This window comes from Amphibalanus amphitrite, unplaced genomic scaffold (assembly GCF_019059575.1).
Source record: "Amphibalanus amphitrite isolate SeventyFive unplaced genomic scaffold, NRLGWU_Aamphi_draft 001847F_arrow, whole genome shotgun sequence".
Classification (NCBI taxonomy): Eukaryota; Metazoa; Arthropoda; class Thecostraca; order Balanomorpha; family Balanidae; genus Amphibalanus; species Amphibalanus amphitrite.
In genome coordinates, this window is record NW_024883340.1 from 17,280 (window position 1) to 34,237 (window position 16,958).

At 48.9% G+C, this 16,958-nt stretch overlaps 1 protein-coding gene across 1 annotated transcript in view; it reads right to left on the reverse strand.

The window, feature by feature from the left end:
* The window catches only part of LOC122375467, a gene marked incomplete at its 3' end in the record, with an annotated part of 52,858 nt that overhangs the window by 16,836 nt on the left and 19,064 nt on the right, over positions 1-16,958 (reverse strand). The window contains exons 2-3 of the mRNA XM_043354876.1: positions 6,379-6,446; positions 2,105-2,278 (exon numbers count right to left, since the gene is read on the reverse strand). Coding sequence (XP_043210811.1) covers positions 2,105-2,240 — 136 coding nt within the window. The remainder of the gene's footprint in view (positions 1-2,104; positions 2,279-6,378; positions 6,447-16,958) is intronic.

A 16,958-nucleotide genomic window follows, 5' to 3' on the forward strand; every position in this document is an offset into this window, starting at 1 on the left:
CTTACTCACGAGCCAGCAATCCATGGCGGATAGGATGACCTTGGCGGATAGGAAAAAGCTGATGTTGATCTCGCTTCCTCAGTTAGGAACATGGTCGAATCTGTAGTTTTTGTATTGTGATTTGTGACTATCTATAGTTCATTATTTGGTTGGTACCTGCAACATTTTAGGAGAATGTGGAAAATAAGAACGCTTGTGGTAAATGTGATTGCTGCTCACTGTGCTCACACAGAAACACATTTCAGTAATTCAAGTTCTTTTTGTCCTTGCTTTTTTGATGAATGTGCTAATGCTTTTTGTAGGCAATACCTTTTTGATTACAGGTGATATTTCAACAGCTGTAGACTGGAATTGAGTTTCAAAATTGTGGTATTTGTGGGGCGAACTCAGCCAACATCAGGCTGCTGGTAGTTTTGGTTGGACAATGGGTGGCTGCTGGGTGGGGCGGTTACTGAAATTGCCAAAATGTGGCATCTCATGTAGGGGTAAGCCAGAATCAAGAATGCAGGTTTTTTGGTATGCCGGTAATTTGGCGGTTTTTTGCTTGGGGCGTAGTAGCATGCCGGTATCCCAGAAAATTTTTGTGGGGCGGGGCGGTGCCGGTAGCAGCCCATTGGGAAAACTTTGCAACTCTAATTTGGATGCACTAGGACTCCAAAATGCGGCCCGTCCATCTCGCTTGGTATGGATGCCTAAGGACAGGTGGCTCGCTGCGACAACACCTACAGGTGGGGACATTCTCTTGGCACGTCAAAGGTCAACTGTCGCCAGCGGTCTGCCGCTGCCACCGGCCGCGGGAGCCGGGTGCCGCTGCGAGTGCCGGCCAGTGGAATCGGCGACCTTTCGACCGGCGTCGCCCGTCGGAGCCCCGGTGTTTACCCTGTAGCACGCTGCTGCAGCCGCGCCGATGGCGTAAAACGGCGCCGCGGTCTGACCTCGCAAAGCCCGTCCATTAAACGGTATTCAGAATCCATACAGCACCTCGTGGCTGTCGAACGCGACGATACGGCTGACGCATTACGAGGGCGAGCGTCACGCACCATATGTGCGACGTGACGCACGTGGTAAAGTGTGACGTACGTGACCTGCGTGACGCAGTATCGTCGCATTAGTAACATGCGTCATCGTACTCTTCAGTCACACTTCCTAGAATAAGCGAGCGGGATGGAACACCGGTTCAGCTGCTCCACTGGGGCCCTACGTCTCCGACGGTCGTCGCCCGAAGAAGCCCCTAATATCGCCTGACTGCGACACATGCTGCCACACCCGCCAGACGCCTCCCCTCCCCCACCCCCAGACGTCTCGGTTTTACGATAACAGGAGCGGGTCCCGCTCAGTAAATCACTGCTACACGAGGCGGCGGCGCCCCGTGTCACCGTAGTGCCCATTGGCACCCCGTGCCCCGAGTGACGAGCTCTGCGACCCGGCCGACGAGCCCCGTGACCCGCCATAAACGACCGGCAGGGGTCGATAGGGCACAAAGACGCTCCGTCCTGCCGTCCGGCCGTCACGGCACCGCCCCCAGGGCGAGCGGGGCTCTGCGAGGAGCGGGGCTCTATTTTTTTCTCTCTCTCTCTCTCTCTCTCTCTCTCTCTCTCTCTCTCTCTCTCTCGCTGTGTCTTTCTCTTTTTCCTCTTTCTCTTTCTCGTTCTCTTTCTCAGTTACTCTTGCCGTCATCATCGCTCGCTTACGAAGAACAAGAAGATCAGGATAAAAAACACGTGAATTAAGACGATGCTTTAGGATTATGCGTACCAAACTGCATCGCAAATACGACAAAAGTGACAAAAGCTGCGCGCAAAGGAAGTCCGTAATAACAACCGCATAAAATGACAACACCAATAAATATTGGATACCTAAATTTACTGCGCATGCAATGGTAGCAAAAGTCTCCAAGGGAAGCAATATTTGGAAACACACCTCACCTCGGAATTCGGTCGGTATATAAACGCGTCGATTAAAAACATAACATATGCTGGCCTGGACCTCATCTTCCTTACGGTGCCCCCTGTCCAGTGGCGGCGCCCCAGTCTAAAGAGACTGGCATGGACCTCAGCCTCCTTGCGGTGCCCCCCGCCCAGCCGTGGTGCCCCCGTCCACTGACCTTCGATGTTGGTGAGGCAGCGGCCGTGCGAAGACCGCATCACGGGCTCCACGCTGTGCGCCTCAGCTCCTGCGGCGCTCTGAGCCACCAGGAGCAGGATGAGGAGCGGCGTCAGGGGTCCCCACACGGTCAGCATGGCGAGTGGAGGTCAGAGCTGGAAGCAGAGACGACCACCTGCAACAGAGGTCAGTAGTTAGAAGTCAGCCGGTCATGAGGTTAGCAGTCAGAGGTTAGTAGTCAGCAATCAGAGGTCAGAGGTCAGCAGTCAAAAGTCAGCCGGTCAGAGGTAAGCAGTCAGAGGTCAGTAGTCAGAGGTCAGCCGGTCAGAGGTGAGCAGTCAGGAGGATGGTCATCTGCACTGAGTTACATCCAAATCCTTCATTTAGGCAGCCACCCTGGTTAATTTTTGGGAGTTTGTTGAAGACAAAGAAAACAAGCATAGACCAAAGCTTAAAACAAAAAGCAATACATGGCAGTAAATAATTCTACTATGAAGTGAAGAACAAACATAGTAAGTACCAATAAACAAGAAAGAAAAAATCGTTTCACGATTCATTTCACAACAACGAAGTCTCAGTGCCACATCACAAAAAAACGCAGGCTATAGTTAGAAGCGAGTTTTCAAATAAGTCCGAGCCTACAAAAAAATATAGTCTCAGTACCTCAAACCTCAGCCGGTATCAGCGCAACTATGAGCCAACCAGCTAACTACGTGGGCTTTTAGTGTCCTGGGACGGCCTAGTCATCTCGATTGAGACACGTCTAGAGTAGGCCACCTGTGCTCATAGCACACCGCTCAGTTATCAGGTGGCAAATCAGTCCGTAACACGCAAATTGTCTGGTATATTTCGTCTCCAAACCTTACGAAACCCCTACCGAACTGATGTGGGAAATGCCAGACACGATGCATTCTGAAAGACACCAAACCAATCTCGATAGGGTCGCGGTTGCAGGGTTGAAATTGGGTGTCTCCGCGGCAGACATTCGTTGACATATGTCCACGGTGGTGGTGCAACCGCGACATGAAGCACGCGTGGTGCTCTCAGACGACCAGAGAGGAGACTGATGCAACTTCTGCTCCCGTTACATTCTCAGAGATCGGGTAATTTCCAGGACCCGGGACAGTTAATTTCTTCTCGTTCCGGCTAATTTACGATAAACAAAGAGCAAGTCACAAGCGGATCAGATCAACAATTGGACTGTCCTCAAGAAAAACGAAATGTTCTGCGGCTGTGTACGTCTAATAAATAAGAACTGAGTAGACACAAAGTGCGAGGAAGGTTCGTTCAAAACATTTACGCACATCGCATTTTCAATAACTAAAACATATGGGGCATGGCACAACTACACATCATATAACAACTGAGAAATTGCAAATCTTTAAGCGTCATGCCGTCTTCTGCCTGGATCGATCGACATTTTTACCCAAATTTGTGGGATACCAAATTGAGTGGTTAAAGTTTCAGCACGGTGATCTGTCTTAACTTGTATGTACGCCGAATGCCCATTACACAAAAGCTAAGGATAACAATCTCTTGATCTCCCTGACCGGGCGAGGGTTCAATCAGTATACTCCTTTATACGACTGTCCTATTCAAAGAACCGTTCATTGACGTTCTCCCCGAGATCTGTCACTTTTCCCGCTCACTGCGCTCACACCGAGCGGCACACACTGAGCGGCCGGGCGCGCCAAAACAAACTGGGACCCGATTCATCACGCAGGCGCGTCTATTTCCGTACCAACGACCTGTGTCTGGCCTCCCCCAAACATTCCTGGGAGTGGTTGAATGCCTCCCCGAACCCCTCCGCACCGGGAGGTGCAGTGGGCTCGCGTCAAGGAAGGGACCGCGCCTCACTGTCTTCAGAAGGAACTACATATAAGGAGTAGGCAATTGTTAATGTCGGAACTGTGTATTTATTGACCTTCTTCTTCCATTTCTAGAGCTTCAAACAAGCAGATGCGAAAAACTTCCAGTTAAGCTTTGTTCTATGTGTGCACGTATAATAATGTGCTATAGGTCAACGGTTAATGTCGGTTAGCATCCTGCTGTGGTCATATCTTTCTCGTGACCCTGGATAGTTCCGGTGCCGTACCCGACACTCATGCTCCCTGTCCCCGCCATCGCTGATGCCTGTCACCCACATCAGCCACTTCACTATACGACCACAGGAACATACGATTCACCGGCGAACACAGAGCCGAAAACAGAACGCAACATAAAACCCACATTCCTGTCACTCACATCACCGACGTCACTTTACGAACATATAGCCGATTCACACAGACGGACCAAAATCGTGCTAGCCAACGGCGCCACTAGCGTCACGGTGTTCCTACAGCACCGGTGCTGGCATGTTCACCAGCTGACCAGAGCAGAGAGCGTGACATCGCGGGGGAGCAGCGGCATACCATCGGCTGGTATTTGGTCCAGAAAAGACCTGGTGACCGCTGGACACTCATTCAACATGCCCAGTTGGCCACCCGACAGTGCGAAAAGATGATGAAAGTCCCTGCACTGAACTTACAGTAACTAAACAATGAGAGCCATGTACTTAATTATTAAATCAAAGGCCTTCTAAAGCACATGTCCCGGAGGCTAAACCATGTTAGCATGAGCCAGATAGCGATTGTGTTTGTCTATTTCTGTGCAAAACTGCGATTACAGAGGCACGTGGCGCTCAAAAGAGGGCTAAAGGGCAATGTTAGCTGGCTTGAAATGGATGGATCACGCAATATACCCCGGGTAGGCAAAGTTTCAACTTGAAATGAGTTCCTAATTATATCCAAGACCGCTAAGTATTCAGTGCCTATATTCATTATGATACTATAGAGAACGCAGAACATGTTATTGCTATGGTGGGACATATTCATTATTTGTTATTACTGTTGTTAGAAATGGAACGGTAAAAACCATGGAACTAAAATACGACTGATTATATATCTAGTCCAGTTTTTTTATACATAAAAAGTCATACTTTTGCTGATATAGTGTAGATGCTTATCACCACCTATCCGCTCTGCAGTGGCGGATCCAGGGGGGGGGGGCAAAATGGGCATTTGCCCCTCCCAAAAGGGCATAATTTTAACATTACGCCTATGGACATGGCATGGAAAGAATCGATAAATTGTTATGGCTTGCACCCCCCCCCCCAAAAAAAAAAAAACTCTGAGCTGGATCCGCCTCTGCCGCTTTGTGATACTGAATCTGCGTCCCCAACATTTACTTGCATCAATTGCAAATCTGGTGGAACTGTAAAACTGAAGTAACTGGACCTGTAAGCCGGGGAATTCTACGTTCATCATCACAACATTGATCGCTATTCAAGCATTAACGGGACGTTGAATCGTGATTAGCGGGCCGAGGTGACACGACGCGACACCGAGCCAGTGGGGTCCAGGGAAGGGGGAGGGGGAGGGGGGGGGGGCGATAACGAGAAGGGTGGAGAAGAACAAACAGGCCGGCGGCGGCCCCGCCGTGGCCGGCCGATAACACGCGCAGTGTGAGCCGAGCCGCGGTGTACAAGGGGTGCGCGGAGTGTTTCTCGCGCGGCGCGCGCGACGAACGCGATATAAGTGCTCGGTTTGGTGTACGGAATAACAGGACAACATCAACGGAGCGACAGGAGACGGACGCAGGATGACAGGTGGGCGCAGCGATAGGCTGCGGGGGGGGGGGGAAGAATCTAGGTAGAACGGCCACGAGGAGACGGGATAGGGGGGGGGGACCGTTCGATGGGCGCTATAGAAGTGGTTTGGGGTGTTTGGCGGTGGCTCGCACAGAGCTGGAGGCGAAGATAAACCCGGGTGTTGACGGCCTTTCACAGCCAAACAGGGAGGGGAGTTGATCGGAGGACACGCTAATCAAGCATTAACGGGACGTTGAATCGTGATTAGCGGGCCGAGGTGACACGACGCGACACCGAGCCAGTGGGGTCCAGGGAAGGGGGAGGGGGAGGGGGGGGGGGGCGATAACGAGAAGGGTGGAGAAGAACAAACAGAACCGCGGCGGCCCGCCGTGGTCGGCCGATAACACGCGCAGTGTGAGCCGAGCCGCGGTGTACAAGGGGTGCGCGGAGTGTTTGCCCACCCACCATCCCCATCATCACCGTCCTGTTCTTTGTTCCCAAACGACCCTCGTCGTCCACCCGGGTTTGACGAAGCGGTGGCTCGCACAGAGCTGGAGGCGAAGATAAACCCGGGTGTTGACGGCCTTTCACAGCCAAACAGGGAGGGGAGTTGATCGGAGGACACGCTAATTACTATTTTCACATACCTGTCCACGAAGAGACCATGCCAGCTCACACGGTTATCGATGTCCACCTTCCGCTAGTCGCAGAGGACCTGCAACAGAGACCATGGTTAGTCGCAGATTCACGTATGTATAAATGTGGAGAAACACCGCCATTGGTTATAATCAGATTACAGAGCGAGGGACAAGGGTGGGATGATAGAAGGCAGATTTCTAAAAAAAAAAATGGTTGTTAGGAGAGAGGAGAAGGGTGACGTTGGGTACAAGGTCGTACTATGGCGAACTGGAAACTTCGACTGCCTAAGGCGGTGCGGCTGAGTGTACCAGTCGACTTCCGTGACGTAGGGCCGTTTCAGTAGATTTATGGGGGAGGTACGGGGGTGAATGGGGGTCGGCGGGACCGCGCGGTCCCCTTTCACCCTCCTTCGACGCGACACGGTCGATCGCCCGGCTCAGACTGGCGTCTAGAACCACCAGACGTCTAGACGGCATAACGACATTCTACCTGCATACACTCCCAGCCCATTCGCCAAACCATTTCCGACTTTACGAGAGAACTAATGTAACTACTCACGATAACACCGAAGTTATTAAAACACATCTATGGACACTGACAGGTGCAGCGTGCCACACCCACCGCAAATGTGTGATGACAGATGTATCGAATATGTTCAGCACACGTGCCCACAGCGGTTGACTTTCAGCCCACGCAGGTCCCACACATAAATGATGACTGCGGTCCGTCCCACGAGGCCAGCTTTATTCCGCGGGGGACATCATCATACTCGAATCACGAACGAGTGGCCTGTGATCCAACTTCACGTGGTCCATTCAGGCTGAGAAGCAGCTACCCACTGCCCATCCATACGATTAGAGGCGACACCCAGCAAGTCGCCCGTACCTATACCGGCATGCATATTGCATAATTTGCTAAGTCACTGGGAATTTCAGGGCCCGCAGTCTGCATTGCGGCTTTGGGTGGGATTGCTAACACTTAAAGCAGATGAGTGTGGCCACGGATTGTCGGTTCGAAGAAGTCTGGCTAGAGGGTCGTTTTATGGAATAACACAGCTATCGATTTATGGAAGCCTGTAATTATTGTCATGCATGAATAACTGTGAGTAGCATTGTACGGCTTTAATGCAGCGTTCCCAGCGAAATCCGAACACACAGGCCACAGCCAATCCATTTACTTTACGAATTGAGTTATGACGTCCGTGCAGCCCAAGTGCATAACCAGGAAATATAAATCAAAATAAAACGTCTGCAGGATGGCAGTAAGCACACGGTGATGAAGAAGGTAACGAGAATCACTTGTCAAGTGATACACTAATTGCCCAGCATATCCAGCGGAAATACGCGACAATCCGCTATGCGGGTCTCGTACTGGCTACCGCCATGGTTATCAGAAGACCGGCGCCGGTGCCGAGTCCCCACCCCGCCCCCCTCCCTCCCCAGCGGAAGACCATGTGAACGTGACGTCAGACCAGCGAGGACTGTTGTCCGAAGAAGTCCGCTCGGATCACTGTCCTTCCGACTCTACTTCCGGGCTCGGGCCAAATCCGGTGTCCTGTGCCACACCCCCCCCCCCCCCGGAAGCTCTATACGTACAGGGTGTCCCAGTATTACCCGAACATTTATTTTCTGGCCAAAAGTACGATTGCACTCGATTCTAATGATATACATGCATTATACTTTTATAAGCTATCCCTTAGCTATCGAGCTTGGGGACTGTGTGCTTTTGGTGATCGGTAACGACTCGAGTCAATTATTATCCAGAGTCAAGTAAGAGAAGTCATTTTCCGTTTTCAGCTTCAGCCACTAAGGCAACCATGGTGAATCAACTCCCGTTCTCAACTTTGGAAACGGACTTTCGGCTGAAGTTTTGCTGAAGAGCTTCAGCAGCTCATCTGCAAGCAGTAAGGATTGAGCAAGGCGCAATTACATCAGCTAACGAAGCCAGAGAGAGCAAGAGATAAACCTGATTGACAAGCTTGGGCTCGGCCAAAAAAGGCCATGCACCAGTTGTCAAACGGTGGTTGCTTGTCATGGACAACAAACGTCATCGATCTAGCTAAAAACTATAGCTAAACGATAGATCAAGATTATCTATCAGTAAAACGCCTTTTGGGCGAAGAACGAGCGAGCGAGATAGTGAGCCCTGCACGTGCGGAAGGGCGAGAGGGTGCTTCCAACGGGCTTGCGCAAAGCACCCTTCTAACTGGTCGCTAGCGGTGTGCCAAATTTGAACGCAATCGGCCCAGCCGTTCCTGAGATCTGGAAGCGGCATTCTGCACGTGCGCACGTGCAAACGGGATCCAAAATGACTTTTGCACGGCACCCTACAAACTGGTCCCCAACCGTGTACCAAATTTGAGCGCAATCGGCCCAGCCGTTCTCGAGATCTGGAAACGCCCCCTGCACGTGCGCACGTGCAGTAGCACCCTAACCGCAACACATGGGAATGCATTGCCTGGTGGGTGCCTACCTGTATGCCAAGTTTTAGCGAAATCGCCCCAGTAATTACCGAGTTACTGAAAAGGGAACAAATTTGGCACCTCTTATTGTTGTATTTTGCACGTGCACTGGGGGGTGACCCACATGCATCGAGAGTATCCTATTTTGGGTAGAAGGGATCAGTGTCCCAAAATTGTGTTTTGGCTTGGGTGTCAGAGGCAAAATTCCTCTCCAAAAAGGGGGATAAGAGTGGAAAATTTCCCACTCAGATAAGGCCCAAAAGGTGTGGAAAAGGGATCAATGGCATACATTTCTATACAAAAAGGTAAAATGTAATATGTAAAATGACCAATGCAAATGCTTATTCTCAGTAAAGCTGGGAGTGGAAAATTGCTCTTAGATATTAGAGATGAGAGTGCAAAATGATTATTATTTGGAGGTCGATTCCCACCCTAATCGACATATTTTGGGACACTGGAAGGGATGCTGCTACCCTATAAAAATTACCGCAAGTCAATCGCCCAAGCGGCTGCTGAGATATGAGCCTCTCAAAATCACTACTTTTGCAAAACAGCTTGAACACCCTTGACTTTTCACGTGGCAGTGGCACGTGCCACGACGGTCACTGAGATGTATCAAAAGTAGTCAATTACGGGGTAGAAGGGATGGGGCCAACCAACAAAAAAGACCGCAGGCCAATCGGTCCAGCGGTTGCTGAGATATAAGCCTCTCAAAAGCGTTACAGGCCGGGCCGGGCCGGGCCGGGCCGGGCCGCTCATACTGAGATTTTCCTACATGCCGGGGTATGTCTTAACCCTCGCACGACCAGGCCATTTCTCATAACACGAACGACCAGGGGGGGGGGGGGGTTGTTACGACCCCCCCCCTGGCGTTTCGAAACGGAAGGTCGTAGAGCTTAGCGGAAAAAACCAATGGATTGCTCTCAACGAGATCTCGCGATTGGTGGTATATTTTTTGGTCCTAGGTCAACATTCGACCTACTTATGACCGGTCAAAGGTCAAATTTTCCGAAAAATCAAACTTTTTCAACTTTCCGCGGCGATTGCGGCAAAACGGTGGGAGATATCGACTTGAAACCTTCACTATCGTGTTCCTTGATCAATTCTCTATCGTTTGGTATGTATTTCGTTTCCCTAGCACTAAAAATGGCGCGTTGGGAGCGCCGGAAGTCGGCAAGGTCACAGTCGGCGGCAGAAATTCGAAAAATCAAAATTTAAATTTTTGAAATCTGATTGTATTTTTGGATTTGGGAGGTCCATTTGCTCCCTATAGAAGCTAATATTGCTGCATATTCCCATTGAGGTGACAAGAATTAGCAAAATAGTGGTTCGGGCGCTTTTCAAAAATAGTACCGGACGCTGTTCCTCTTGTGACGTCATAGCTCCGTGACCTGACCTGACCCGGTCAATTTTCTTGCACCACACGATAGCCAATGCTTGCCCCAACATGCATGGGAAGTTTCATCACGATCCATCAAACAATGTGGGTATCACCGGCAGAAAACCTAGGGATTCGGCGCACACGTTTGGTAACTGTCGGCCGGAGGCTGTACCTCTTATGACGTCATAACTCCGTGACCTGACATGACCCGATCAATTTTTTTTCGGCAAAAGATGCGCAAAGGTTGCCCCAGAGGGTATTGAAAATTTCAGCCCGCTACGACAAGCCGTTTAGCGTGCACTTCGAAAAAACCTCAGGGGGGGGTTGATACAACCCCCCCCCCCTAGGCGTTCTAGGGTTAAGCACAGCACGAGCCGGGCAGTAAAACTATGACCAAGAAACTGTCGGTGTCAAAATGTCATGTTATTTGATAGGCCGGGCAGGAAACAAAAGTTTACTGCCCGAGTTTACTGCCCAGGGCAATGACCTCTAAACTACAGTTTGTCGCATTAGCCCAGAGGTATAATTGGCAGGGAATGTATAATTGACATCATTATTGCATGATATTTGCCGCGTAAAATTATAAAACTAACATTTTTTGGTAAGAAATATCTGCTCTGCTTATCAAGGGTTTTGAAATATTTTGTATTGGTTACAAAGCCGAAATTATGGTAAGATATGCGCCTATTAATCGAAATCCGTTATCGCTTGTTTATCTTCGTTTGATATGTCTACTGATACCTTAGGCCTAAGTTATTGCCTTATTATTTGACAGTTGTAGTCCTTTCCTCGAAACAAACATGTAAAATATGGAAAATATAATGTATTTCACGAAACTTTAGCCATATGGCATCAACAATGTACAATTACATAACTAAAGAAAATATTCTTGCGAGAGCACTGGCAAATTCACGTTTAATCACTAGGAATATTATACTTTCTTCTTGTTCTTATGTCGTGACAAATTATTCATATATTATGTTCCTTGGATATCCAGTTGTTGTCAGCCATTCTGAGTTGATATTTTTAGACGCGATTCTTTTTGAAGTAAGGTATTTTGATGCATTTTCTTCTATAAATTTCCTTTAAAGCTTTATCCACAGCAGTAGCGCAATCACTGTTAGGAAACTATGGACAAAACAATTGTATAAAAGTGTCACCAAAACCTGTCGAAACTACTTAGCAGATATGCGGCATGTAGGAAAAATCTTACTGATGCTCAAGGCCGTATAAGTTAGGTAAGATCGTCCGGGCTCGCTAATGTTACAAATCTGCAACACTACGGTGACGTCACCGGAGCATACGCTCCCTGGCTCCATCCGGACCCTGATGCGGCCGCTGGAATCGCTGCTAATCGAAAAATTACTTGTGCAATAGCGCTTTTAAATGACTTTAAAAGGGGGGAAAATATGATAGCAAAATAATAATGAAAATCCCTTGTCCTGACTGGGATTGTATGACCCCGCCACCTATCGGACAACGTCGTAATTAGGGTTGAGTTGGCGATCGCCAGGTGGCTTGTCAGTAAGCTGTCAGCCGGACAGGAGAGGGGCCGTCAGGCTGTAAACGCCAGATCATGCTCAGGAAAATGCGACACGCTTAAGAACGGTCATTTATCTCGAAAAAGATGCGGTGCCCTGTGGTGATATGGCCCACATGACTCGGGACCCGTAAGCCGTATACGGCCTACGGGTACCCTCCCGAGTCATCAGGGTCCTTATAAGGCCCCTGTGGTCACCGGCAGCTCCCAAGGCCCCTACGGACGCGATACATGCTTCGAAAATCGCTAGACAAAGGACTCAGGGGCGCAGCCAAGGGCTTTAGCCCCTCCCAAATCTAGCAGGCGCCCTCTGGAAAGACGCCATCCAGGCGCCGAAGGCGCCCTGGATGCAGCGCCTTCCACGATCATTCTGTGCGCCGATGGCGCCTTTTCAGTGTCCAGCACTCTAGTCGCCCTCGACGGTAAGCCATTGCGACGTCATCATGCGGTACTGGCGCCCAGATTTACAATTTTATATCTCTTTGTGGGTGAAGATGCACCCACAATCCTGAAATGCCGGATATCCACTCCCAATCACCTGACCATCTAGCGCCCTCGGCTCACCTTCAGCGCCCTTCTGTCTGCTCGGCGCGCTTCTGATCTGTCGGCACCCTTCTCGCCCTTCAGCGCTCTCCTGGCCTGTCGGCACCCTCTTCACATTCGGCGCCCTTCGGGCAGACCAGTTAGCGCCCTCATGGACATTATCACACAGCATCCTCCTGATCTGACTCGCCCTCCCAGCTGACAAGTGTACGCCCCGGTGACGTCACGGGTAATGTTAAACAGTCGGGCGCCCGGCACATAGGAAAGCTCGGGATGACAGCCCCCTGCTGATGCTTACTGACCTCAGCCGTACGAAATTATTTGGAAACTCGGCTTGCAAAATTTGACTCCGGCCCTCGTGCTCCGCACTCGGGCCTCCGTCAATTTTGCAAACCTCGTTTCCAAATAATTTCGTCGGCCCGGTCAGTAATATATATTCCCGTTATATTGAAAAGACTCACTTCGCTCGCTGCGCTCGCTCGCTCGTAACAAAACATTAGTCTACTTTGCACCACTATCTTCGACGAATTTTTGGAATTTGGGGTCCTTCGCCTGAAAAAAAGCGAAAACTACGGGAAAAGCAGCGCAAATCACTACAATTCATCCCAAAAACATAACATATAGGTACAACAAAAAAGTATATTGAAGCACACTTTGTGGTCTAACGAAGGTATTCTGTCATTTGAACCGCCCGAAAAAGGCGTGTGTGAACGTCAGATGGCTACAACGCCCCAACAGCAGAGACGGCCAGGCACCCGTCGAAAATAAAATTGTGAGACGTGTTGAGCCACCGTGCACTCATTCGGCTTGATTAATGGCCCAAAGACAACCGTTAGCACAGAGTGCTACTGCGGTAATATTCTACCAGAACAAAAACTGGATGCCGTGAACCATGGCCATGAACGGGTTTGTTTTGGAAACCAAATCTGTTGGAAGCCAAAGGTCGCGCCATGTTCAGACATGGAGCTTCTCAAAATACAGATGTAAAAAACGCGGCAAAAGTGGTGTAAGCAGAAATTTTTGTTTTGGGGGATAATGCCTTATGGCCTGGGAACACTTTGATGTTAAGTTTATCTGGTTTATCTTATACATATGATCGTATTATTATCCCGCATGAGATCAAAGAAAACAGGCCTTCAGTCTACACTCAGTTCCGGGAGACCCGTAACACAACTGAGACCAGCAATGGCTGGCATTTTCCATCATTGTCGGCTGATCTTGTAACAAGCGTATCTATTGCATGCGCTTTTTCACAACCACCCTAGTTGACTATATAGGACGATAAAAAGAAAAAAGCGCAATCATGTTTGTCTTATTTTATACGCTAATTAACAATGTTCGGGTAATTCTGGGACACCCTGTAGTCCACGTAAGGACTTCGTAGTAACGTTACTTCCTCGCACTGACATCCTCGTTTTTCCCAATTGATAAATCTTATACACATAATGCTTTAACCGAAACTAAATGAAATCTGATTTTAGTGCTACAAAGTTTTGAAGGTCATTTGTACTCGAACTTAAACTCGTACTAACTTTATATGTCGTAATAACATGCATGAAAGTGCAATGCTTTGCAAAATATTATAAACCCATACCAACCTATACACGAAATTTCGGGTAAATCATGAGACGATTATAGATGAAAGATATGGTTAGAGATCAATATGTCAAACACTGCATGAAACGTAACGACGGAGGAGAAATGAGGAGACCACCATAAAATAACTCAAAACAATACCAGCCGCGGATTGACGCACGCAGTTCCAAGGCAGACTGCAGCACCTTCGGGTGACATACAGACCGGCGCATCGGTAGCCGAATAATACGGCAGGACTTGCGCACCACCGTTGGTCAGATTGGCTCCCAGACGGGTTACCGGCGGGTTACCGGACGGTTACCAGCTCGGTAATGAGGTGTCTCTGGAGCAGACAGAGGCGGGCCTCCGCCGACTACCTCTGCCAGCGGCAGAGCATCCGGTGTCTATCGACTACACGGACGGGTGAGCCGAGTCAATTGCCTGTCCTCCCCACTCCGGAAAGTCGGTCGGTTTCAGCCCTGCGGATTAGGCCTCACCATGGGCGAGGTGAGCTTTCACTTAGTAGAGAGGAGTGTACTTACTGCTCACATCGAACTGGAATGGGCTACACGAGTACTGGGACCTGGAACGGCTTATAGGTAGCAATGAACCTCCGGATGTAACCACGCTATTGGACACTGCTATACATAGATAACCATCCTTTCACAATTCACATTTCATTATGGTCCCACCTGGGCCTGCCAAATACCTAAAAATAGGCCAGTAAATATTATGCAACACTGCAAAAAGTTATCCCAAATACACCGAAAACATCCTTTCTTGTGTTAGTAACGTGCAAACACAAAACAGAACCACATTATCGTCCTGCATCTCTGCCCAAGGGGCTGTGGTAACGCGCGCCGACGGCATTGAATACAACGAATAACACTGATAAGCTGCGGTTTGCCATCAAAAGTTCCCACAACACTGCTGACGAGCTTTCAGACACGCTAGTCTAATTGATAGCTGCACTGTGACCGACCTTTAAGTGCCATCATTAAGAGCAATTACCAATAGCAATTAAAGGTTGTCTGTAATTTGGGCGGTCGTTACGCTGGCACAAGATGAACATGACGCACGCAAATTCTGTGACACATGTATTCAGATTGGAAAGTCCAATGACAAGGTAGACTTGATGGATTTTAACCGAATTTACTATAGTATATAACTCACTGGCGGATCCAAGGGGGGGGGGGCAACCGGGCCAAAATCAGGTTTAGGTGGGCCAAAATGGGATTTGCCCCCCCCCCCTTTCTGCAACTGATTTCACCCCTGTAAAATCGCCTCTGGGACGCGATCGGCAACATGTGACAAATAGGGTGGTGGCGCTATCGTAGCACGTTGAGTCGAGAGGTGGACGTTTCGGTAGGAATGACAGAATCGCAAATTTCTTAGAGGCATTATTACTTATACTTGATCTGGTGACCTGCCCTTGGGTGACCTAGGGTAAAAATCTTATGCCCGATGCAAAATATATAATTAGCTGTGCTAAGTTTCGCGGCGCTGCATGTCGTTGTTTTCTTGACTTACGCAAAAACTTGGAGTGTGGCCAGATCCCACCCGGCCCTTTACATCAGGGCGAATATCAACCCGCGCCCTGCTGGGGCTCCTGGATTTCCACGCTATGCTGGGGGGCGGGGGTGTTTGACCTCCCCCCCCTTCTAACTCGGCTCCTGTGCTATGTAGCGATACGGGGAAGGCAGCGTTCGAAAGAGTGTCAAAATAATGACGAAATTAATCTGGTCACATTTTGGTCAGGTCAAAGGTTAGATCACTAGAGCCCAGAGGTCATCGAAGGCCAAATTTTCAGGCTGAATGTCAACAAGTTTCAACAAACCGGCGCATAACTCGGAAACCAATAGAGTTACAGTGCTCCGGAAAAGCGTATTTTACAGCCCTATTTGCGCTCTTTCTGGAAAATTCTTTCAGATATGACCCAAGGACAACGGTTTTACCTGCAGGGGAAAAAACTGGCAAAATAGACGATTTTTGCGGAAACAGTTTTTCTGCAATAACTTTTGACTCAAACTTTGCACGAGGTCACTTTTACGGTGGACGGTGAAAACAGGACGCCGTAGGGTATATACCTACAGTCAATTGACTATCAAGAAGTTCTCCCCCTCCCTATTCCTTCCACACGCCACTTGTCACGTGCTCTATCCAAGTGAATTTCAATAGTCTTGATCAAATCGCCCAGGCGCCCTGTTTTTACCGTCCACCACTTTTACCGGCATCGTGTTCCTCTCAAGAAACATCGAATGAAATGAACTATAATTTGACCTCGAAAAGCCAACCTGAAAATTTGACCTCAGGCTAACCCGCGCCCCAGTGGCGGTCTCAGCCAACTTCGTCCTAGTGGGGGGGGGGGGCATATGTTACCACCCACCTCTAACTCAAAAACTAAGAGGGCTAAAAAGACGCGGTAAAAACAGTCGATACCTCTCAATGCGTACGTTTGAAAGTATTTCAGTCATTTTTCATCTTAGAGCAATATTGGGGCCACTGGAGGTCATCAAAGTTCAAAATTTGACAAATGTCATTATATTTCTCAGAAAACATGCATTTGTCTCAGGAACTATGATAGCTAGAAAAACGCATGGAAAACCAATCGATAGCTTTTGAACTCTTCTTTTGATAAAGTCATTATCAAAATTGACCTTAGGTCAACGGTTTAGCCTCCAGAGGGCAAAAACTCCATAAATAGCTGTACGAGTTGTTTTTCGACAATAACTTTTAATTAAAAAATGTAACAACATTTCTATTGCCAGAATCGTGTTCCTCTCACCGAGACGCGTCGAATGAACTATAATTTGACCTTGAAAGGTCAACTTAAAAATTTGACCTCAGGTCAAGGTCCTGACCTGACCGGAAAAGATCATATTGCATATCATTCGATGCGTCTCAACAAGACAAACACAATGAGACCATCCCCAGCGTCCTATATCTTTCCAATCGAGAGTATGGCAAAAATATGTTTGTAGCCTCAAATGACCTCGGTCCTCGGATGACCTTTCTAGAGGCTATTAGCAAAAAAAGACACCATGGTCGTTCCGGGTGGTCCAAATCATTGTGATTCTGAAATATTTGG